Source organism: Candoia aspera, chromosome 3, assembly GCF_035149785.1.
Source record: "Candoia aspera isolate rCanAsp1 chromosome 3, rCanAsp1.hap2, whole genome shotgun sequence".
Taxonomy (NCBI): domain Eukaryota; kingdom Metazoa; phylum Chordata; class Lepidosauria; order Squamata; family Boidae; genus Candoia; species Candoia aspera.
In genome coordinates this window covers 31,289,667-31,315,944 of record NC_086155.1, presented here as the reverse complement: position 1 = coordinate 31,315,944, position 26,278 = coordinate 31,289,667, and the positions used below count along the sequence as shown (strand labels likewise).

Genomic DNA, 26,278 nt, shown 5'->3' with positions numbered 1-26,278 from the left:
ATTCCTGCTGACTTTATGGACCTGTCCTTGGTGTTTTATTGCCTTCATCCAGTTGTTCCCCTCTTTTCCAGTTTAGCCCACAGCCCTGATATTTCCTTGTGGTCTCCTGTCCAAGTACTAATGTCCCAACCTGTTGTATTTATTTATTTATTTGGCAAATTTATATAACCACCCATCTCACAAATGTGAGGCAAGTTAAAAATAACAGTACAATAAATAATCAAAAAACGTAACAACAAAAAGCATTAAAAACATTAAACATTTAGCTTTTCAAGATGTCCCAAGGTCGTGTAGGTGGTGCCGCCTAGCTGAGCGTTTACTCAGCAATACGTTTCATTAGGACTTAATTTCCTCTAAAATGCCTGAAGTTCGTGCTACAGCGCTGTAATCCTGCTTGGGCGAAAAGTTCCGCTGAACTCAGCGAGGCAAACTCTTTAAAACAAAATGCGGGTCCAGGGACGTGAATTCCTCCCCCCCACGCCTCCCCCAGCCCTAAAACTGCCACAGCCGAACCCCAACCGCTCCCCCACAAGACAGACCGAGGTGGGAGGAGCTGCTGACGTCTCGGGACGGGGCGGGGTCTAGGCAAAGGCCTAACGCGGGGCCCGGAGCGTCGCTGCTTGCTTGCTGGCGCTCGCGCCCGTCGGCTCAGCTGCAGAGGACGAAACAAAGGGAAGGCGTCCGTGCCGGATCGGCGATGGTGGGCATTCCGGGAGCTTCCCAGTGTAAGATCCTCTTCCGCGCCGATACCGAGGCTGCCTCCCTTCTAGACCCTTCCCTTCCACCTCCCCTGGTTTCCACTCATGTAGCGCTTCCCACGCCCTTAGGACCGCAAGCCCGACCGACGCCGAACTCTGTGGAGGCTTTGAAGGCTGCCTCCCCAGAAAGGGGCTTAATTCTCCGTAGACGTGGCTGCGGCAGGCTGGGATGCTCCTCTCCCTCGGACATTCCCCGGCGACGTGCGCACGCCTTCGCTTCTCTACTCCGCTTCTACCCCGCCGTGGATGCCACTGTTTTCCCCACTCTCTTCCTCTGCTCCTTTTCTACCTCTGTCTGATCGGAATAGCGTTGCGGGTCCTTTCTTACTCCTGGACCTTCTTTTCGCCGTCCTCCGTTCTCTTATGACTTCTTCCCTCCCCTCCCTTCCGAATAGTTCCCATATCCATTTCTGCCAGCCTTTCCCAGCTTGATGGCCCATGGAGGTGTGCGCTATACTTCCCTTCATCCTCATTTGGCAGCTCTGAGGATGATGGGCCTTGTAGTCCAACACATCTGGCGGCTACTTAGTTAGGGAAGTCTGGTCTGTAGGACCCAGTTCGTATCAGGTAAGCTCTTTCCCCTTGGGTAGTTTCTTATTTTTTGCAAACCCATTTAGCCTACTGCTTTATTGGTGCTCCTCATCTGAGGGCCTTTTCCTCCTTCATTCTTCCAGCAAGAACAATTTTTGTAGAAGTCCTTTAGGTTTTTTTCCTCGTTTGTCTATTAATTGGGCTAATGTTTTGGGTTGTGCTGGTTCATGTATCTGTGACAGCACGGGGAAATCAGGAAGAAACTAAGTCATTAGAAATTATTTGCTAAAATATAAACTTGGTATTTGACTCTACATTTTTCACTCTGACCCAGTTAAATAACTGTACAATTGTTTCTCCTCAATAATACTTAAATACTAAAGGATGCCTGTTTTGTAGGATAATCAGCTTTATTAAATAAATATGTAATGTAAGAAGCATCTGTATTAGCGTTATAGTCCTGAATTACTTTGGAACAGATCACTATTAGAAATGTGTTGAAAAATTAGAAATTCTCCATCCCCACTAGAGGAATCTTGCTGTTGGGTCGAATGTTACTGGTTTTGAACAGCTCAGGTGAATGTGATCTTAAATATGCTCATCTTGTTTTTGAGAATGATACAAAATTGAAGCTTCAAACAATATTGCCTGTTCTCAGATTTAGATTTACACGTTTCTTCTTTAATAGTGGAATTGTGTGGCATATATATTTCAAGTTCATCTTTTTCCATGATACTTTCTTAGTGGAAGGAAGTTACTGAATTTTTATGCCTTCTTTTAAGTATGGAAAACAGATCATGAGAAAATGACCATATTTTAAGTTGGGCTGTATATAAATCCAACAGAAGTCAAGTTATTAACAATTCTTTATTAGTATCCTTGATTAGAATCAGCATGTTACTGCAGTGAAACCATAGTAGAAAGAAAATGCATTTTTGGAGGGAGGAGAGTGTGTGTACTATTGTACTCTTCCATCAACCCAGGTGACTTTGACATAGTTATTTTAAAACAAACTGTTTAAACATCTGATCGTTTTATATTCAGTAATTATGCTCAAATGATTGTGAAATATATACATTAGTTATCATTGTTCCATAATGTGGTTTATTCCAGCATTACAACCTGGAATCATTCAGAGTTCAGCGCTTTTCATCTCCAGACAATAATGCCAACTAGCTGAGGATGATGGGTTTTGTAGCCTAGGATTGCTGAAGGATGCCTGACTGGAAAAAATGATTTATACCAAAGCTTTGATCTTCCAAATGTGTATAGTGTCATAATTAATTGTTAATTGTTAGTGGTGCTCTGAGACAGCAGTTTTTGTTTATGCAAATTAGTGAGTCAAGATAGGGCCATTTTGCTAATTTTATTTATACATTTCAGATATTTGTATGCTGCGTTTTAAGACAAAACTCTTAGGCAGCTTCAAACTGTGTCAGAAGAATAGCCCCATGTGTATTCTTCAAATATGAGGGATATTGGCTTTCTTTCTCTCTTGTGTGCCTACTGATCTAATCATCTTGATAGAAAGATTGCCTCAAGAACTGAAGAGCTTGGGTATAACAAGTCCTCTCATTACTTGGCCCTGTAATGTATAGAAAGTCAATTCCAGAAATTTTAATTTGGCCTGGAAAGACATGCATAAATGCATATCAGTACAGTTGGCATGCTATAGCTGGGTTCACACTATTGCTTGCATTGAAAGTTTTAAAAGACAGAAATACCTATACTGCAGCACAATAATCTAGACGTAAACCAGGGTATATGTCATCCAGGCAACATTAGAGAAGCCTTTCTAGGTCAAACCTAAAGCCTGTCCAGTTCAGCGTTCTGTTTACACAGTGGCAACGACATGTTTTTGAGTAACACATGAATAAAATATGGGAGGAGTAGCATTCTAGTAGCTACATTGTACAGTACAGTGCTTTCAGTAATGTAAATGATATAAAGCTATTATTATTAGTGGCAATTGCTAACATATGTTTCATAGATTTAATCTTTTAAAGGTGTCAGAATGGTTGACCATTGTTATGTTCCATATTTTAATTATGTGCTTAATATTTCTTAATATTTGCTTTACTTTAACATGAAGCATCCAGCATGTTTAGCAGTTCTATTACATACTTTTTGATGTGACCAGAATTGTAATGGTATCCCAGTCCTGTTAATTGAATTTAAATAAAAGCATGATGATGCTGGTGGTTTTTAAAAATTATAATTTCCTATTGAAGTCCCGTATATGTCTGCCAGTTTGGAATAGACAAATGCTGGGGATACATGTTCAGTACCCTGCCCATTGTATCCTAGAATCCCTTTCCTTGTCAATTTCTGTCAGCCAAGATTCCATTAACATATGTGTGAAAGATTGTTCTCCCTTTATGCATGCCATTTTACATGGGTATATATTGAACCTTGCTTCCTGCAGTGATGCTCCTTTCCCTGGTTGCTGAATTTGTGGAGATTTTTTGTTATTCCTTTCTTTTTACCACTCTGAAGCATTGCTTTGCTCAGACCTAATTCCTGTTCCAGTTTGATCAGAAATCCTGCTCTCTGCTTCCTGTAATTTATACCTACACTGTGATGATAGACCAATTACTGATCCATCAAACCTCCTAGTTATTTCCCAGAGTTGCTAAATTTGCTTAGGATATGGGAGCTTTTTTCAAAATTCTTTAAAAGTCCAAGTCGTTTGGATGACCCCAAACGTGTATTGTACTTGATAACACTCTAAAAGGTTAATCAAATGAGACATGCATTTGCAAAACCATGTTTCTTTCTACATTACATTCTTCAGCAAAGATCTTTGTGGGTGCTCATAATATTCTCTTTCCCTAGTTTTCCCAGAATACATGTTAATCTAATCTGTTTATATGTATTTAACCTAGTTTTAAAAACTAATGTTGCATTAGCTGCTTTTCCTAGTTGTTTAGTATGGAAGGCAAATTGATCTTTTATTAGATAACCAAGGATTTTACATTTTAATTCTAGAAAAGCTCTCAGATAAATGCTGTCCTATAACCATTCTAATTATCATTGTGTTATCACCATTTACCTTGATTCACTTTCTGAACACAGCAGTTCTGGCAGAGTTAACTTCTCTGTATGTTCTGTAGGAGCCACATCTTAAGTATGAGTGATTTGGGGTTTTTTTTTTTTAGTTTTTCCTTAACTTGCAAGGCAGTTGTAGTAGTAGTCTTCTTTTAGTGCATACAGTTTTTCAATTGATTCTTCAGTACAACGGTCACTTAAGTCGTGATTATATGAACACTTGTGCTGAAGAACAGCTCACCCCTCCATTGTAGTAGGCTCCCATCTGTTCTAAAAACTATTAGAGTACAGAGACATTGTAGTACTCTGGAGAACTTAATGGGTGGGCATGTGCAAAATCCTTTGAATTTGCTGTCCTGGCCATTCTGGCAGTATTTCAAAAACAGCTTGGTTTTGAGTTTGAAACACTTCCAGAAAGGTCCAAACAACCTATTTTGAAGTTGAGGCAACTGTTCTGAATATGAAATTGAATGTTTTCTGCTTAAAACTTTTTAAATTTGATCCTTTTACACACACTACTGAGGGGTGGACATTCTGTGAGTTTTTCTTAGCTATGGCTGAAACTGTAAAGGATTAAGAGTTTCATCAAGATTTGAAACTACTTAATATGCCATTAATAGGATTCAGTATCAGTTATATTTCTCTTCTTTTTGATATGAAATTGCTGAACTAGAATTTATTAGCAAGTGTGATTCCGTTCATTTAGATGTCCTTTGAGACTCTCTTTGCCCACTGCAGATGTTAAGTATAGAAAAAAATAAGATTGTGTTGTTTGTCTATTACTGCTGTTTTGAATGAGCACTGTGCTTGCCTTTTTGTACATTTAAGTGTTACATAGTATTGTTAAAAGCAATTCTATGCATTTTAGGGAAAATTGGCTATTGTTTAATTCTCCCCCTCCCTACCCACATCATTCATGCATATCTGATTTATCTCAATCTGCCAATTGCTTGTAACACATCATGCGTCTCATAAAGTCGGCTTTGTTCCATGAATGCCTCAACAAATCTGTTTGCATTTGGGATGCACTAAATTCCTTGTTTGATGCAGTAAACTAATACAGCTCTCCCTCTGGAAATTCTTGTATACATTCCTGAAAGTTCAAAACACAACATCTTGGCTTTCTGTATTGTATTTTCTTTTAAATAAAGCCACATCTGTTTCTCACTCCCTTTTCTTAGGCTCTCCCAACATCCTAGAAATGTTCCCATTCCTGCTGTTGCTTGTGTCATTGTAGGAGTGTTCCTTCTTTGTCCAATATTCCAATCCCCACCCACCCAAAGAGGATTCCAAAGTAATCTTCCAACTATTTCTGTATAGTTTTCCTGTTACAGCTATATTTTCCACAGTAGCTTTATTTTCTATTTAAAACTGTTCTTTCCCTTTTTCATAATTCAGTGATGTGAAGTCTAGGAAAGGTTGGATTAAACAATATTTCTGGGGTCAGTAATTTGACTTCTGAAGGAGTGTTCGTTTCTTTTGGCAATAAGATAGTGGACTTTTAAACACTTTCCATTTCCTAGATGTTAGTTCCACCTCTGTTATGGTAACTGCAGAAGTGCTTTTTGGATAGGTAGCATTAAAAGAGGCAAGTCATTTGAAGCTTGTCTAACTCCCTAGTCCTGATCAGACAACTGACTATTGTGAAGTGATTTTGCTAATTATGATCAGCACTAGTATGATGCTATAAATCCTTCATAAATTGCATGTGCTCACATGGAGGATGGGATAGTGGATTTTATTAAATTTTAATGAAAAAGTTATTTGTATTATAATCTTCCTTTGAAAATCCTAGATTCACAGTTGACCTCAACTGTAGTCAATTGAGGAAAAAAAATGACAGACACAAAGTCACCAAATGGGTTTCTGGTCTGTGCAGTAAATTAAAGCTGGATTGATCAAGTTTAGATCCAACATTCTGTTCTCTGCACCACTTTGGCTGCTTTAGGAACTTATTTCCGATAACCATAACTATACAAAGAAAGGTCCTCTTTAACAATGACAATAAGGAAAGGTTCAAGAGCATTTAAGTAGTTTTCCTTTAGGAGATCTTTTTAAAACTTGAATATTCATTATAGTGGATACTCATGTAGTGCAGTTGGCACCTAAAAAGATATTGCCTCTGGCCTTCTACCCTTCATAAAAGACCCAATGAGAGTAAATAAAAAAGTGTTTCTCTTTGTGATGGTTGTGCAAAGTCTGTTTGTCTGCAAATTGAATAAGAATTTAGTTTAGATTCTTGTGCTTTGCTAAGTTCTGTGTTCCCTTGTTGAAGGCTAATACTGTAGGATTCTTTTACTCAGTTGTTTGAGCATAAAAACAAACAAAAAGAACACTTGCATATTTTTAATATTCGCATGCTATACTTATCCTTTTTCTGTGCCTGTGAATATCTCAGGTTGGGAAACTGTAATGGTGATTGCTGAACTAGTGCAGGGAAATACACAGAGAAAAGCTGAGTATCTTTATTTCATTACCATCCTGGGGGCATAAAGATTCATAGTGATGTATCCCAGTGGTACCTTCCTGTACCTGGAAATGACGCTTTGTTAGTATTAGTTCTGACATAATTATCCATTTGTGAGTGCTGCCAGACAGCTCTTAACAACACATAATTTGCTTTGCTGGATCAGACCAAAGTCCATTTAACCCTGCTTTTTGTTTCCAACAGCAGCCAGCCAAATGCCTCTGGATATTCACAGTAGGTAATAAATAGTAAATCTCCTTTGAGCTGAACCCGACTGCTGATGACTTCATGGACATGTCCAAGTTGTTTTTTTTTTGGCAACTCCATGGAAGAGATTTGACACAGCTGTGGGAATCTTCCCTCAACAGATGTTTACATATAATATCCCAATCCCAGGACTCTACTCCATGCATCTGATCTGTGAAAGCTTATGTGAAAATAAGTATATTAGTCTTTAAGATACCACAGCTATTAAAAACAGATAAGCATCAGATAATATACATTACTGATAGATATTTTGGATACAGCTCAAGATAGATTGTATTTTGCTGTTTTAATACCTTTGGATGCTAAAAAAGCTTTTAACATAGCTCAGATTAACTTTCTAAAGCAAGTCACATGTAGGTATGATTTTGCCTACTTTTATTAAAAGAATTGCAATTTACTATTTGCAACCAACAGCAAGAATAATGACAAATTGGTTAATTTATGGGTGAACTGAGTTCTAGTGTGAAACCAATCAGGGTTCTCCACTTTCTCAGTTACTGTTTGATTAAATACGCAAGCCATTAGCAAATAGGTCATCTCATGATACTACTGGTGTTACACTGAAGGAGTATGCACTATTTTTATATGCTTCTAATATGTAGGCAATATTGGATAATTATTCTACTTCATTGCCTAACTTGATATTGGTGGTTCAGCAATTTGGTAAATATTCAGATTGTAAGATTAAATGGGGATACCTCAGGACCCTGTTGTTCTGAACTTTTCAGGTTATTATTTGTAATAAAAAATGAGCAACATAGTAACTTAGTAAAGAAACAGGTGGAAATGAAATTAAAGTGGATGTTAGGGAAAGCTGTGGATTTATGATGTAAGTTCAAATCTTCTAGGCAAGTTTGATTCTTTATGATTGCATGGATACACCCATGTAATTTTCTTGGCAGCAGTATAGAAGGGGTTTGTCACTGCTTTCTTCTGGAATGTGTTTTGATTTCCTAGTTTAGGCTTACACCCCTGGCTTTACACATAGGTTCTAAGTTGGCTTGACCCTACTTAGCTCCCAAATGCAGCCAAGATCATCAAGGGGCTTCCACCTACTAAGACCACATGAGATAATAGCCTCCACCAATTAATTTGCAATACCTTTTGTTGAAGAAGTGCTGTACTGATATATCTGTCCTCTATAAACTTTGGTCAATATTATTTTGAAAGTTGACTAAGATGACTATAGCCATATGTTGGCATAATAAATTCTGTAAATTAGAGATATAATCTGTGATGTAAGAGCAGAGATACATACAGAAAGGCATCCTTGCTAGATAAAGACAGGTTTAATCCAGCATTCAGTTCTTCCAGACAATGGGGACCGATGTTCATTGGAGCTCTAGCATGGGTGCATGTGTCTTACAGTTTGTGATTTTACAGAGCCTTGATGCAGTTTTAATTGTTTGGGGTTTTTTAAATGTAATCCTTCACACCCAGAGCTTCATGGATAGATGGGTGACCATATAAATTGGATGGATGGATGGATGGACCTATGAGAAAACCATATCAAAATATGGAAGCAATAGCATCCTCCTCTTTAGATTTCCTGCTAGATTGCCCCTCAGAAGTAATACTTAGTGATTATGACTAGTAGCCATCAAGCGTCTTTTTCTCCACTGATTTGTTTATTTGTCTTTCTTTAATCAAGTCCTAGTTTGCTTCTTGAAGTGTGGAATGTAAACTTACTTTTTGAACTGAATATGAAAATTGTTGTATTCTACGAGTGCTAAAATGAGTCTGAAAAAATACATGACTGCTTTAGTCAGCCACATTTTAGGCAAGCTGTTTTAATGACTTCTCCCAAATAACATTCAAACCATGCACAACCTTAGCCAACACCTAGTGTGAGAAGGGAACCATAGCACCCAGGAATAAAAGCATTAAAATTTTCATATAGTGAACCATCATTAAATGTACTGTTTATTTATTTTAAATAAATAATAATAATCTGAATGCTCAAAATACTATCTACTGTGTTCAGTTATAAATAGCTAAGGGGAATTTAGAATATGAAACCCCTTGTGGAAATATCAAATGATGATGATGTAACTTTGGTAATTTGTAATTCATATTTTCTGTACAGTTGAATTAGAAAACCCAAACTAAGGTGGTTGTGTGCCCTCTATATCCTTTGAACATGGATCCCTTTCCTAAATGGTACACTTTCAGCGGTGATTTATTTTATTTTATGGGTTAACTTATGTACCTGCTTACCTTACAATATTGGGATCTAATCTGAAGGGGTGCCTTCTCCCATACTCTTTGCCTGTGCATTTAGAACATTACCTGACACACTTCTTCAGGTACCACCTCAATTAGAAATGAGATTCACATCTACAAAGGAGTAGGCAGTGATTCTTACAACTTGTCACCGATGTAACTAACTTCGGTTGTGAGGCAAAAGATTAGTCATCCAAGCATTTGAAAACATTTTACTATCTTTAATATTTTACATTCTTTGACTCTCATTAATATAATTTAAAACATTGGCTATCTGGTCTTTAATTTTATGTACCCATTATTTATGTAGATATATAAGTTGTCCTATCTGTGAGAACAATTTTTTGTTCATTGTTATGAACCTGGTAAGTCGTATGATTTCCTTGGAAATTGCAGTCTGCACTTGCAGAGTTAAGTTTATTTCTTCTAAAATACCTTATTCAGTACAAAAAAATAAATGATATCGGAGATGGAATGAGAAAGGAGTGAGACATGGATCTAATCTTCCAATTCCTAGTACTACCTGGGAAACAGATTTGTGCATTTTTGTGTAGTTTGGCTGTGGATTTTTGCTCACACTCTCATGGAGGGTAAGGCTATTAGTGCACACAAGTCATAATGTCTATATGCCACATCCAGGATCAGAGATAGATTTAATTCCAAAACCAAGTCTTGAGAATCATCAGCAGAAGAAAGTTACTGCCTTGTATCCTGCCTGTGGACTAGAGGCATCTTAACTGGCCACTGAGAAACTGGATACCATATTGGATGAGCTGTTGATTTTATCTAGAAAAGTTGCTATTATGTTCTTGTTTCCCTAGCATGCTGGCTGGGAGAATTCTGGGAGTTGAAGTCCACATGTCTTAAAGTGGCCAAGGTTGAGAAACACTGCTCTAGGGAGAGCAACTAGTTTTAGGTGTCATCTGAAACCTGTTTTGCTTATAGATAATATAATGTCAAAATAGTCCTTGCATCTGTAGTTGAGTTTCTTTCTCTCAGTTAACAGTCCTGCTCATCTTGTTTCTTTTTGATAATTTAACTATTTTTGTAGATATTTCTGCCATTGAACTCTGCTATTTGAATTCAGAAAATTCCTAATCCAGGACTGAAGAATGCTGTTGATCTTTCCTTGAGCATGGTTTACCCGCTGCTCCCACCCCCATTATAAAGCTGTGGCTAGAGCTGAACTTTCAGAAAGGGCTTGATGAGGAAGACTTGCTCTGTTTTTGAAATTAGTGATTGCCATCATAAGATTATCTCACAGGATGTCAGACCTAAAATCCAACAAGTGGTTTAGAATTTTAATATTTTCCATTGCTCTGCTGATTCCTTCAGAAGTAGCTAACTAAAGTAAATATTTAGTGTCCTTTACTTTATACTTAAATCTTTCATTCATTTGAAATAACATTGCAGAAGAATCATGTTAGTAGTTTAAATGTCAGTTATGATCTCAGCAGAATCATTTAAAGTTTGGACTTCATTTAAGCTACATGCATGTGCTGATACATTTATAAATCATTAAATGTTTCTTTTTGCTCTTCCCTTCTGCTCATGCTCTTAAGAGCAAGCCCTTTTCTGATTTGTAGCTGATGTACCTCACAAGATGTTTTTGTTGTAGTTATTTCTGGTACATTGGGTAAAGTTGGACTTCTCACTAAATATGGTTTAACCATGGTTTGTTGTATCAGCTGCTATTGGCTACGTTCAAACAACATGCTAAGTCATAAACCATGGTTTACAACCTGTAACTATTCTGAAATTAAATAACTACATTGTGACAAGCTGTGATATTTGAACTAAGTTTTGAGTCATCACCGTCTCCATATGTGGAGATGTATGCATTGATAGTCACATTTTCCCATTGTTGATCAACAGTGAATTGATATGACATAGTTTGTTTTTCTTGCTATTATTGTCTGAGTTTGGGGACTGCTTATTAAACTTCACTAAAAAAACTCCCGGTGATTAAAAGAGTTACAGTCATGTAGCTGTCCTGTACTTCTTCCATCAGTCTCCACATAGCTGACCGCTTATGAAACTAAGGAAACTGAGCAAAACTGATACTCAAGTCACTGAATTTAGTTATTTAAACTTAGTTTTACGACAACTAAGCTTGCCTCCTTTATGAGAGAAACATGATTGATCTATTTGGTATGGAATATCCTAGATAATTCTTTTTTCTAAGCCATTGACTTCAGTCTTTATTATGTACAGATCTTTAAGTATCCAAGCAAACAGTCTTTCAATACAATAATATAACATCATTGAAGCTAAATTAGGCCTTATTAGCTCTTGGATAGAAATGATTGTGCCCTCTCATCCAAATTGAATTATGCTTTTGTTTTTTAAAAAAGGAAGAGCAAGCAATAGTATTAGTTTTTCCTCTATCCTTTCATTTCTTCATCACTCTTAGAGAAATTACATTAATATTTTCTTTTGGCTGTCATTTTCTCAGAATAACTTTTCTGTGTTTCCTGCACTTTGAGTCCTTAGAGTCTTGTCCCCCTCTTCAGTTGTTAACACAGAGCATAAGGCATATAAAACTTTCCAGGGTTGGAAACTAAATTTATCTGATGACATCACTGGCTTTTCTGGCATTTCAGAAACAGAAACAGTAACTTGCACTAAGCTTGCTTTATCTCTGGCCATGTTTTTTTGATTAAAGTAAAGCTCTGTAAATATTTTTTAAATGATTGAATGTCGAAGCTATAGAAAACACATGGCAGGAGTCAGACACACTGAACACCATGTGTGTTCAGCTGTAGCCTCATCTTTGAGCTTAGAAGTGTGAATGCAGATCTGAGAACTGTGGGTGATAGGTTTATCTGGGATGATTGGCAAGGATTTATAAAGCAAAAGGGGATTTACTTACAGACCCCCCTCCCCTTTCCTTTCCTCCATTTCTTTTTTTCTCAGAAAAAGGAAATTGGGATCACATTAAAGCCGTAATTGGTTTGGCTCCAGGACTAGCTCAGTGGCTGCCAAACAGTTAATTTATTGTGTGAGTGTGGCCATGTGCTGAACAGCAAATTTGTCCTAAGCAAAAAATGAGCTTTGTTCACCAGACTCCTTAAAGACAAAGTGAATTGTGCATGGCCTAGGCCATGAAGGAAATGTAAATGACGAGTCCTGTTTTATGAAGCAGTCAGACTCTGATAAAGTGAGTTTCATAAACTGAAGGGTCACTTGCTGGAGGAACAGCCTACCTCCCTGGGTTCCTTGGAGAGATACCTTTGTCAGTCCAGCTCTTTGACTTGCCAGAAGACTATCTTAGAGAAAGATTAAATTACACAGTTCAAAGTTAGACACTTTTGATGCTATGATTAATTTCATCTGAACGGTTGGTAAGAGTTCACTAGGGAAAATAAAGCGTCTTTGCTGAAAATAACTGCAAGCTCCAGCCGGATACTTAATGGCACAACCATGTTTTTATTTTGGGGGGGGCAAGGAGGGGAGCTTCCTAGGGCTCCCCCTCCCCCAGCAAATTAGAAAGGGTAAATTGGAATGTACCATTATCTGGCAAGGCACCTGCAGATCTTTCTTCTTTACACTCTGTACATCATAGTTTATGTTGGAGCATTGTATAATTTTTTAATATTGGATTTGCTAGCATGAGTTGTTTTATATTCTTGGATCTAGAGTCTTATGCCATAGAGTTTGAGTGTGGAGGGATTGGTGTGGGGATGGTTGGCTTGGAAAATGTCAAAATTGCTCTAATCCTAAACATAGTTAATTTGAATTATCTTCAGTAGGTAAAATACTAATTTAAGCTTAGGTCACAAGATTAAAAGTATGCTACCAGTTGAAAACGTATTTATTTCTGATGGGGCTATGTGTTCTGTGTTTGGAATATTTCTTAAATCTTAACTAATGTCTGAAATTTATTTTATTATAAGTATTTTTATTGGTAAATCCTCCAATATTAGAGGGATGGCAAAATAGAAACTATGTAATATGTCCTGCTGGCTGCTTACCAGTGAAATCTACCTGCCATTGAAATAACACTTTTAAAGATCAGTGTTCGTGAGTTGTCAACATTATGAGTTTTTAAAAGGCTTATAATAGATACTTGTGAAAACTTGAGTTTAGAACCTGCAAGATTTTCATGTCGACTACTGTATAGGAGGCTGTTCCTTAAGCTGTATTTGGACGGCTGTATACTATGGCATTCCTAACATGAGCATAAGATGCAAGTGTCTCATGTAGGGTATGTTGAGTTTGGTATTTCAAAAATTCTAGAGCTATTTGATAGATGTAGTTCTGCCCACTTTTAGAAGAAACTGCCCTGCTATATTGTGTGACATGATGCTGTAGGCTACACTCCACAGCTATATATCCCAAAAATGTTTAGTCATCATATATGTGGTTCCACATATCTCTGATCTAAAGCCAGGTTTACATAGCTTCATCACATGCCTTTACAGTAGTATTCTGTAACTCAGTATAGAGCCACTTGGACTTCGATTCAGATGAAAAGTTCGTCTTACTGTTTCCACCTCTATGATATGGGATGCAAAACTCCAGACAACCACTAGGTGGCGAGAAAGAGACACAAAAAACTCTAACCCTTTGTTGCTATGTACAGGTAGTCCTCACTTAATAACCATTTGTTTAGTGATAGTTCAGACTTACAACGGTGCTGAAAAAACTGACTTACAGCCGGTGCTCACACTTACAACTGTCACAACGTCCCCACAGTCATGTGATCATGATTTGAGCGCTTGGCAACCGGTTCACATTTATGACCGCTGCGGCATCCCGTGGTCACATGATCACCATTTTTGACCTTTCTGGCTGGCTTCTGACAAGTAAAATCAATGGGGAACTGCATGATTCGCTTAATGACCATGCGGTTCACTTAATGGCTGCAGTGATTCACTTAATGACCACTGCAGAAAGGTTGTAAAATTGGATTGGATTCACTTAATAACTGCTTTGCTTAGCAACCAAAATTCTAGTCTCAATTGTGGTCGTTAAGTGAGGACTACCTGTAGTGGTTCATCTGGATTTTTTGCAGCACAAATATGATATCCCTAATTCTGATGCAAATTACAGGCCTCACTGCTGCATCTTGTTCTGCTTTTGGAATGAGATTGGGGCTATTCTCACAGATTTAATGCAGGACTAATGAATGGTGGATTCTCCTGGCATCTAGTGGATGCCTGGAGTTTTACAGACCAGGTATGCAGTTTTTGATACAGAGAAATATAATTCTCTACATTGTAGGGATCAATTACTAGGCTGAAAGAAAAAAACAAAGAAATGCCTTTTTTAGTCCTCATATTTGGGGTTATAGTCATGTTATCAGATATGTGGTTACGCTAATACTCTTTAAGACAATATGTAACAAAGCCTTACTATCTTTGTTTAAGTCTGCTATATCTGAAAGCCCCAGGGCCTTTATGGAAGGGTAAAAAAGCTCCTCCTGTACTCAGTTTCCTCTGGAGGTACAAAAACATCAGCATTAATATAGCTAAATGCTAACCATCTTTGGTTGGGAACTGTAGGGAGGAAGATGAGATCAAGCTGTTGGACTTCTTTGTAGGCAGTCGGCTTTTTCCTCAGGCCGCCTGGAGCTGCCACATGTTCTCCTGACATACTGCCTAACACACTCAGCATGTGTCAGTTTTTAAGTTTTTAACAAGGCCATGCAGAAGTCACTGCTTTTATCCAGAAAGTCTGGAAGTGTACTGAGCCAGGCAAACAATGAGAATCAGCAGCATTCACACATGATGGTCTGCCCTCCTCCACTTTTGATTCTACTGCCAAGTTAAATTCAGCAAGTTACAATTAATGAAAAGTTTGATTGTTAGTGGCTTCAAGGAAAGGAATTGAATACACTGATAGAAAGTAGGCTGTATTTGGGTGTACCTTTTCTTGGGGAGCAAGTTTGCTTCTTAAAATAGTGTTAAATAATGGTGAGTCATATTGAGAAAGGTGCATAGCTGCATAGATTCAGGCCTTCTTCCCTTTTTAGATGTTCCTTTTGTAAAGATAGTGCTATATTGGAAGACACTCTTGTATTTGCAGGGGGAGGCAAGGGAATGGGGGGGGGGTTTCTTTGAGATAAGTAATATAAAAAAGTAAATGTGTTTGTTAGAGGAAAAAGATTATGGAAGCCTCTCTCACTTAGCCAGCTGGGTTTTTTGACCCAGATTTTTAGCATACCAATTTATTAACTGTATAGTGAAAATAGAAGTGATGAATCAAGCATGTTAATGGCAATTCCAGCAGCATAGCTCTCTTTTCTTCCCCATTTCTTTCTGTGCACTGCTGTAGAACTGGCTCCCTCTGGGTGCAATGCTTTTTAATTAGGGCAATGCTACTCTTCTATAGCAATGAATCAGTAAGTCGCTACTTGTTTTTCACTGTATTTAAATTCTAATTTTGTGAAAAAAATAGGAAGAGCTCAGCTAATTTTTTGCAAAAACTAAACAGCTTATCACGGATTAGAAATGGCATATGGAGTCTTTTGTTTGCAGGTCAACAGATCAGCTGCATCCCACATTGGCACTGAAGTTATCATCATCTGTCAGCTGTTCGTTGGTCTGTATTAAATGAATGCTGGTTTTAGTCCATTTCCTATTGGACAAATGTTCTACCATAGTTGATTCTTCTATGTAGCCATATCAGGATTTTTAACATGCCTACTCCTAAAGTTTGTAGAGGTACAGCTCTTTCTCAACTGTAGCACCGTCTCTGTCTAAGATTCTAGATGTCTAAGAAGCAGTAAAGATCTTATAAATTATTCCAAAGGTTTGTGCGCACTCTCACTTAGATCTGACCTAAAAAAATAAAGATGAATTTTTCTATAGTTTGTCATCTGCTTCCTTGGCTGAACTAACTATTCTTGTCTGGTGACTAACCCGAGTGTCTTGCGTGCAAGCACTTTGTCCTCTCGGAAAGATGGTTTTGAAATCCTATTAGACGAGATGCTTCTTAAGGGCATTATGTGGAAAAATATAACCTATATCTAGTTCTATTTTTCTTTTATGCAGGATTGAATTTACATACAATTTTACAATTTAAATGGGACATGTTGCTTATGTTACTGTTTTGTTTAGAGAGTACGTGTAGGAGAAAACTAGCTAGATATTAGATATGCTACTAAAACTGTGATGGGTGATACTACAGAGCTGAGTTTCTATTGAGCATAGATTTCTAGGGGGGAGGGGAAGGGAGGGCAATCAATGAAACTTGTGATGCACCATTGCAGCAATCAATGAAACTTGTGATGCACCATTGCAGCAATCAATGAAACTTGTGATGCACCATTGCAGCAATCAATGAAACTTGTGATGCACCATTGCAGCAATCAATGAAACTTGTGATGCACCATTGCAGCAATCAATGAAACTTGTGATGCACCATTGCAACTCAAACCATTTACTTGCAACTGACACCAGGGGGCAACTATAAAAGGCTAGGATTTGCATTCTGATGTTGTGCCTGTTTTGTAATTTTTCATCATTATGGCTTGTATCAGATGCCTATACTATTAACAATTCCATAACCTTTAATAGTAAAGATAGGAATTCTAACTCTTAATAGAAAAGAAGCTATTAAAGAAAATATGTGATGTTTGAATATGTCTAGATAATCTTAAGTTGAGCTGAGTAGATGTTTCACTTTTCTAGGTGCAAAAGAATACAAACAGTAATGATTCTTTTCTGAAATGTTTTGGTGTGGAGAGGAGTCATTCAACATATTAAACCAGACTTGTTTAACATGTCTTATAAAATAAGCTGAAATTGGTTGACTTTAACACCATCTAAGCCAGTAATCATGGTTTACCTTATTGCAGTAGCTGGGCTTATACAACATATTAATTAAAAACCAAACAAACCACATTATCATAGAATAATTGAATTGGCACATACCTCAGACATCATCTGGTCCAATCCTCTGGCCAGTATAGGGAATTATTACTATGGCTTAGCATGATGTGTGAACCTATTATGGTAATCCTTAACATGAGCTTTGAGAAGTAGGTTAGTATCATCCCCATATTATAAACAGAGGGCAGAAGCTGCAAGTTAGTAATAGTCCTAAGTCTACTTACGGAGTCATATGTTTGGAAAAGATACCCATTATGTTCAATGGGGTGCGCTCCCAGTTAAATGAATGTAGGGTAGCAGCCTCGTGAATTGAATTGAAAGTAAAGTACAAAGTGTAGAGTTCCTAATTCTCATTGTAGTCTTGTTGTTTTCACCCTTTATTTGCTTGTTTTAATATCTGCATGCTTATTTTAAGCATGTTGCCCAGAAAACTACATGGACATGTAGTTCACTAAGAGTTAAGTTCAAGGAAAATTGAACTTTTTACCTTATTTTTTAAATTTAAAATGCTCCCCACCTTATCCAGTTGATCTCATGGGGGTTAAGAAAGCAAGATAAGATAACAAAAACAAGGAATAGGTAATATATTAAAACTAAATAATATTCCTAGGAACATTGATTGACAGTTAAGGAACAAAAAGCAGGGTTAGGTTGTAGATGCTAGTTCCAATGTAGGGATGAAAAGCCAGGTCTTCTTTCACCTGGTGCCAGAAACCAAATAATATCAGTGTGTTCCCAGCCTCCAGAGAAGGACATTCCAAAAGTGGAGTACCACAAGAGAGAAGGCCTATGCCTGCATTTCTAGGTAATGCACCTCTCCAAGTCAGGGGATGCCAAGGAGTCCCCATACCCCAGATTGACATGTTCAGACAAATACCAATTGGGAGAAGTGCTCCCTCAGCCTTCTTCATTCTACCATTTTCCCGCAGGTGCAGAGTCCACTTTTCAGATCAACGAATGCCATTTCACGCGGTTGAATGCAGCAGCCAGGTCCGACTGGATGATTCTCATGTCAACGTTAATTGTGTCCTTTGCTTTGGTCTTTGGCGTGGGTGTTTGCCATCGGTGTGAAAGTGGTAGGCGGTGCATGCGACGGTGTGGGGTGCTGCTTGTAGAACATGGCCATACCATTGTAGGCATGTTTCCCACATTTTTTCTGTTGGAGCAATGCCCATCTGCCTCCTGACTGTATCATTGCTGATGTGGTTGCGAAGGGAGATGCCTAATGACCAACAAACCATGTGCATCTCCATGGCATGTAAAGGGCGCTCAGCACTTTTGGTGGTTGGCCAGCACTCAGCACCGTACAGTACTACTGGGCAGACCAGCATTCTATACACTTTTGATTTTAGGTGAATTGGCATGCACCTATCACAGAGCACTCCAGTGATCTCCTTACACCACAGCTATGTTGCATTCATCCTCACACGCACTTCCTCAATGCTGCCGTCACTTTGCAGATGGGATTCTAAATAACAGAAGGAGTTTGTCTTCACTAAATCGTTGCCACTGACCTGGATGGTGGAGGTGTTTGTGCTAGTCTCTAGATACTCAATCGTCTTGATATTGAGGCGCAAACCGAATTGGCTAAGAGGGTTGTTCCATGTCTGAACATAGCACTGCAGTTTTTCCCTGGTGGTAGCTGCAAGCAGGACATCGTTGGCATAGAGCAAGGCCCGGGGGCACTGTGATGCAGGTCTCATGTGATGGTATCGATGATGAGAATGAACAGCAATGGCGACACTGCCAAGCCTTGGTGCATGCCAACTTTCATAGGAAAGCTGGATGGTAAGTGCTCCCTCAGTATGTAGCCCAAAACTGTTAAAGGCCTTAAATGTCATAAAATAGTGGAATTCAACTGGGAATATATTGGTATCCAATATGGTTCTTTTCAGATCAATGTTTCATAGGATCTTGAAACAGTATTCCAGGTTTCAGGATTGAATTCTGCTTTAGCTGCTGCTTCTAAATCATCTTCATTAACCAACATAGAGTGTGTTGCAGATTACTAGAGTTTGGACAGTGGTGATCCAGGGAGGTTATTAGTTCCTGAATCAGGCACAATTGTCCACCAGAATGGTTTACAGATCACATGGAATTTGCTGTCGTGGTTATACTGCAAAAGTTATTATGCAATATAACAAAAAAGTGAGGAGGAAAACTCACTTAGTCCCCAATTTTTACAGTTGTTGTGATCAACAGGGATGGAAATGTCTGAGTGATAGTTACAGAGAGCCAAAGGTAACTAATCTTCAACATAAAAAAAAAGATAGTGGAATAACCTTTCTTCTTTCTGCTCTGCAGCCTATGAAATGACTGTTGGCTAGGGAACAGTTGGGGTGAGCCAAAGGCAGTAGTCTCACTCTCTAGAGATCATGCCCTGTATGGGTTTTTTTCCTTCTGTTATGTAGCCTATTTGTTCTTTGTTTTGTATATTTGGGAAGCCATTGCCAATAAATAGAGAGGTTGCAATAGCATGGTTTATTGGGAAATAATTACCACTTGCTTTCAGAAAGAAGGCAATCAGATGTTGATAATGAACTGCCCCATCCTAGTGTTAAGGCTCTTTGCTTTAAATACTCTATAAGGAGCAGAAACACAATGGCTGTTGTTTTTGTTTTGGAGCCATGCTGAAAGAAGCTGAACTTTTGGATTGCTGCCTAATAAGTCAGTATAAAAGTGTGGAATTTATGGGGGAAGGGAGGAGGGAAACAAGCAACTTTAATCCTATCTGAATGGTCACATATGTATGTATATGTATGAGAGTCTCAGGCCTGAGTGTATAAAGAACACAGATGGTTCCTTGTACCAAGCCAGGCCCTTATTTTGTTTACAGTGCCTGCCTGCGGTTTTTCAAATTTTAACATTGGAATTTTTCTCAGGACTACCTTGAAATGCCAAGGATTAAACCTGGGATCTTTTGAATGCAAAGCCACTCCTAGCCTTTAACTGCTTTTCTGTGTTTATGATTGAAATGATTGAAGAATGGTTTACTAGAAGATTCTTCTACTCTTTTGAGTATGTGCTTACTTAAAATAATTCATTTACTCAGTAATGTGGGTTGGTTTGTTTTAGCTTAGTGTGATGCTGGATCTTTCCATAATGATGCTAAAATATGATGATTTGAGCCTGGTCATTTGTGCCTCAAGTGAGAACTCTGGGTTGATTTGTTCAATGATTCATTTGTTTGTTTCAGTGACTCAGCTAAAGTTAGGATCACCATGGGGCTTCATGATCATTAATTTCTCTTTATTTAGGACATTCACATATCATCTCTCTTCAGTTTTGGAATTGCTAATAGGTTGTGTAACAGTTCATTGAAACTACCAAGAACATGGTTGACATCAGAGATGATACAAATCAATGAAGTAGGAATAGTCTTTGTGTTGGTGTCATTTTTTCCTTAAAGAAACTCTGCAGTGCCAGAATTAAATAATAACTAAATGTTAAAGCAGAGCATATCTTCTACTTTCTGATCAGTTGTTACCTACGGCAAAGCTGTCTGGATTTTTGCTAACTCTTCATCCCTTTTAAATCCTCATTGTGCAAATGGGAAAGGCCAGGTGTTTGCCTAGAACTGTAGCAGCTGTAGAGCAGATGGAGACATTTAACATAGCAAGCAGAATTCACCTGGTCATAGTTAAGGAAAATCAACAAGTGAGTTCTCATCAAGATGGAAATAAACTAATCTAAAATACATCTTTGAATATTGAAAATCCCAGAATCTTCAAAGTTAGTCTTGGCCTCTCAATCCATTTTTCAATCCTGCCTGTTCAGGTTGGATATGTAAATTTATTTATTTATTTACCAAATTTGTCACTGCCCATCTCACATCAGAGGGACTCTGGGCAGTTTATAACAAGATAGTCAATTAAAACAGCAATAAAATACAAATACAATATGTAATATGTAAAATATAACTAGCATTAATAAATAGATATAAAAAGGATAGAAATAAAATCCAAGTGGCAGAAGATCTAATTCAGTCCATGTGTATGAGGAGCGATCTAAGGTACCAGACATCACTCCCTTCTCCGCCCCAAGCAAGACAGCAGAGCCAAGTCTTTAGATTCCTCTGGAAGGCCAGGAGTGATGGGTCTAACCTCACCTCTGGGGGCAGCGTGTTCCACAGGACGGGAGCTACTGCAGAGAAGGCCCACTTTCTGGACCCCGCCAAGCTAAATTCTCTTGTAGACAGGATCTGCAACATGCTCTCTCTGCATGATCGGGTGGGACAGGTTGATGTAATGGGGAAGAGGCGGTCTCTCAGGTAACCTGGCCCCATGCCCTGCAGGACTTTAAAGATGATAACCAATACCTTGAATTGGATCCGGAAGCAGACTGGTACCCAGTGCAGCTTGTGCGGTAGAGGTGTTATATGCACTGATCTTGGGGCACCAAAAATAACCTGTGCGGCTGCATTCTGGACCAGCTGTAGCTTCCGGGTACTCTTCAAGGGTAGCCCCATGTAGAGTGCATTGCAATAGTCTACATGGGAGATAAGGGCATGAGTGACTGTTTGAAGGGCCTCCCGATCCAGGAAAGGGTGTAACTGGTGCATAACACAAAGCTATGCAAAGGCCCTCCTGGCCACGGCTGTCACCTGCTCTTTGAGCAGGAGCCGTGAGTGCAGGAGGACCCCCAGATCACACACCGGGTCTTTCTGGGGCAGTGCAACACTATCCAGGACCAAAGATGACAAAGTCCCAGGTACGGAACAGCCCTTAACCCACAGCCATTCCATCTTACCAGGGTTCAGCTGAAGCCTGTTGTTCCCCATCCAGACCCCTACAGACCCCAGGCACTGAGAGAGGGCAGTCACGGCATCACTTGCCTCACCCAGGATGGAGACATATAGTTGAGTATCATCAGCATATTGACATCTCTCTCTCTCTCTCTCTAATCTATGTACAGTATGTATATACACACACACACACACACACGCACACACATATATATATGGTGGGGGGGGAACTGTTTTTCAACAATTTATCTTTTTCATGACCATGCTGCAAGCAAGCCCCTAACACTTTATACGGATTGTCTGTCTGTAGGTCCTGTATTTGTAAGCACAGACATACTCTGTGACCTGCAGAGAAGCAATTCCCACTGAGTTAATTGGCCTGCAATTTTGAAATAAGTGTTTATAGAAGTACAGCCAAATGATGCAGTCCTACATAGTTATTTGGGTTTTAAAAAGGTAGTCTCCCTCAAATCAATCTTGGCTTCTGTTGCCTAGATGGACAAAATGATACAGTTTTCTTGGCAACAATAAGTAAGTGTTTTGCTATTGTTTTCCCAGATGATTTTTTAACTTCCTAGTGTAGCATATACTTCTGGTATTCTCTGATGGTCTTCCATTGAAATCTAACCAGGACTACCCCTGTTTAAGTTCTGATTTTTTACAGGATTAGTGAGGTTTTACCTCTTGGGATATATTAACACCACAAATATGATAGGAAATTTGGGGACCTCTAAATGTTGTTGAGCAAATTCTCAGCTCAGCCGTCTTAGCTAACATGACCAATCTTGAAGGATCCTGGGAATCATAATTCAGCAACATTTAGAGAGTAATTAATTCCCCATCCTTGGATTAAATCATTGTGGCTTTGCCAATTGAGCACTGGACATTGTCGTTCACAAAAATGCAAACAATTCCTTTATAGGCAGTATAATAGAAGTGTTTACAATTTATTTTGATTAGTTAAGAGATATATTTAAAATCTATATTTTCAGTACTTTCAGAAGAGAAAGAGCAGGAAAAAGCATAATAATCTTAGTGCAATTTAAACACACTATTCCATTTTTTCTATTAAGGCAGACACCTAAATGCCATGCCTCGTCATGGATCTTTTTTGAAGGATGCTGCTCTGGCTCAGTATATAGTAACTCTAATTGCTATTCTGTGATATAACTGAGTTTTGAGTACAGTTGATACTGTACAATACTTATATTCTGCTTCTGTGTTTAAAATACAGTAGTCTAGGCAGTTAGTTCTGCAGATGACTGCATGATCTGTTCTCTCTGTCAGCGGATACCCATTCATGCCACTATCTAATTAAATGGCATTCTACCAACCACAGGTCTCTTGGTGGTTTCTACCCAATGTTGTGTTGTTTGTTTACGGAACAGGGTTTTTCCTTCCCCTGAAGCTCATCCCCTCAGAGTTGCCTTGGAGAATCACCTAACCTTCCAGGGTAGAACTGGAGTGACATGGGAGATAGTAAAGGAAGGGAAATCCATTTCTCAGGGGATAGAGTTCTTTTGGTGGACAGTTTCACATACATTCCACTCAGAATTTGTTTAAAGTTCTAAAAATAAAACAGGAAGAGAAGAATCATGGAGATACTTTGAAATGCATTTCACAGTGCCTATTTTATGTGAGGAAGGGAACAAGAGGATAGAAAAACAGGAATAGAAGAAAAGCGGGAGAAGAGAAGTGGAATGAAAGCAGGAAGGGAAGGATGAAATGCAAAGAACACATTAGTGCCCATTGAATAGGCTAATGTATAGTAATGTACCAAAACTGTCCAATAAATGGTACATTAATTAATATTTCCTGGGCCAGTCTGGAAGAGATCTTGCAGTTCTTCTGACTTCTGCTCTCTTCTCTCCTGACTCTTCTCTTTTTTTATTGGTTTCCTGTCTTAAGTGAAAACCACAACCTTTTGGGTTTCTCTAGCTCAGAATGAAAGGCACATGGTGATGGTGTAAGAGGAGACCCTCTCCGTCCGTCTGTGCTTGGGTGGGCGTGCTGGTCTTTTCATAAACTAATCGCTTCCAGCACTGCCGCTGAATCAGACTTTGTGGAGCCAGGAGCAGGGAGCTTGGAATGTTAGGGCAGGCACAAAAGGTCTGTCTTTTTTCTGGTCCTGGCTGGGTTTTTTCCTCCACACTAATAATCCAGTCGATGATATGAGCAAATGTTAATACTGTTGAGAAAACACACATACCTGTGCATATGCATCCATCTTTTGGACTTTATATAAACGATATACTTTGAAGGGTTAGGGGGAAGAAAGGGGGGGAAATAAATAGTGCTGTGGTATCTGCAGCCGGGCGCAGTGCTGACTACAAGAGGAATATTTGAGGGAGCCATCTAAACTTATTACAGTATATGTTTGTGTGTGTGTGTGTGTGTATACCTCCTTTTCAGGCACACAAATACTACGGAAAGATTGGGCTTTTCTTACCGGGAGTGAAGATTTGGCTAAACTTAAAAATGTGTTGTTTTAGACCAAGACTATTGCTAATGACCAAACAAGTCCATCTGCCTTGCATAGGCAGGCATGAAATTTACAAGTTTATTATTTAACATAAATGAAATCCCTACCTCATGCCGGCAACTACTTAAAGAGCTTCTGTTGCGGGTTATTTTGCAATGTAAAGAAAGAGTGAAAATAGTATTGTCATGCATTGCAAATTACTATATTGGAGTCATTGTCTGTGGAGCCTCTCACTCATTACTAATATCCCCACCCTGATTGAAAGGTTAAAGCCGTCAAAAATCTTCTGTTATGCTATCCAGGAGATAAAAGAAGTGGAGGGTCAGAGTGGGATACCTGAGTATGCAGAGAATAAAATGAAAATTGCTCTGCAGTGGAAGGATATAAGCTTCCTTCAGGAATCCATTAGGTTTGAGATGGTTCAAATGGCTCTGTTCTTTTTCAGAACTTTTGTTTCCTCTTTGGGGACATAAGCACAGTCATTTGCATCTCCAATGCCTCTTGATGTGTTTGGGAATGCTGAGAGCCAAAAGTGGAACTTAGGTGTGTGTTGGGGGTGGGTGGCTGAATTTGAGCACAGTTTTGTCCTTTGACTTCATTTGAAGCCTTCACTGTGTTATGTGTTGCTTGCTTACCTAATACTATATATTCTACTGCCTCTGATCCAAAAGATAGTCAGTGACGTAGGAATATTTGCATAAAAGTACATGTTCTCCAAATCTCCAGCCTGCTTTCTTGGGTCATCAAAAGAGGAACTGTTATGCATCCTTCTGGAATCTGAAGTTAGGATTCTTTTTATATACTCTGCCAATGCCCTGAAATGTACCCCCAGGAAGCTCTCTGGTTTTCTCTTGTGCTTGACACTGGACATTATGTAAAAGCACTGCCATTTTGAAAAATGTCTGGTGCTAGTCATGATTGTATATTTCTCCTTAATGTTTATGGGCCAGCCGTGTTTTGTTTTGATTGGTCTGCTGCTTTTTTACTTTGTTAAATCTTACATATTTGGTGATGGATCTTTGTTGGGTGAAAAGACAGACTGCACCCTTCCTTTTAAAAAAAAGTATTGGCTGGTACTTTTATTTCCAAACTTATTTTTCTTCTCATTATAATATTAAATTTGCTGCTGTGAAAGCACTCCCCACTTTATTGGGAGCAGGATGAATAGTCAGATGTATTGAACGTCTATGCAAGTTCGTTTCATTTCAGGCCCCAAATCTCTGATTGAAAGAATACAAGAGAATAAGCATGAAAATTAGGTATGCAGCTTGCTCACTCCATTTGCTTTGGAAAACTCATGCTGCAAAACCCTAATCTCAGTGGTTTTACAGAGTTACTGTTTTCATGATTTTGAACACATTAGATGACCCCACATCTTTTTTGTTGATTATAAACGTGGACAAAAAATTTCCAGAAATACTAAGGTTTGTAAGCATCAACTTTTTTTCTTTTGCAGTGTCAAGTGTAAATTGTGATCCTGTCTAAATTACTTATATACGAACTGTAGCCTTTTGAAATACCACCGCATGATCATAAATGTGGCAAAAAGTTCTTGTTCCCTTTGGAAGTGCGCAGGGGAGCCACATTCAGCTGGGATTAGGTTTAGAGAAGTGTGCACTTCTGGTTTCCTAAAAGCTTCACCAAGGCATGCCAAACCTATGGTTGCCTTAAATAATCAGAATAGTTTTTTGGGTGGAGGAGGGGAATCTGTGAAAATAAACCTAATGGTGTCACATCATGAACATTAATACAAATCAGTACAAGTTCAGCTTTGTCATAGTTCAAGAAATGGACAATCATAGGTGCAGAAATTCTGGCTCAAAACTTGATGTACAGTATTTTTCCAGATTTGCTTGTTTTTCCTTGTAAGCCTCATTAAAGTACAGGTATGAAGAGCTTTCTGTCCTCAAATATTGGTTT

At 38.7% G+C, this 26,278-nt stretch overlaps 1 protein-coding gene across 3 annotated transcripts in view; it reads left to right on the top strand.

Moving 5' to 3' along the window:
- Positions 1–596: 596 nt before the first annotated feature.
- Positions 597–26,278, top strand: part of CBFA2T2 (CBFA2/RUNX1 partner transcriptional co-repressor 2) — a 93,441-nt gene continuing 67,759 nt past the window's right edge. For 2 of the 3 annotated variants that reach the window (XM_063297232.1, XM_063297230.1), the window contains exon 1: positions 597–725. In XM_063297232.1, the coding sequence (XP_063153302.1) occupies positions 698–725 (28 nt within the window). In that variant the 5' untranslated portion in view covers positions 597–697. Of the gene's footprint in view, positions 726–1,768; positions 1,866–26,278 lie in introns of those variants that run through there. The other variant, XM_063297231.1, reaches the window with a different exon arrangement.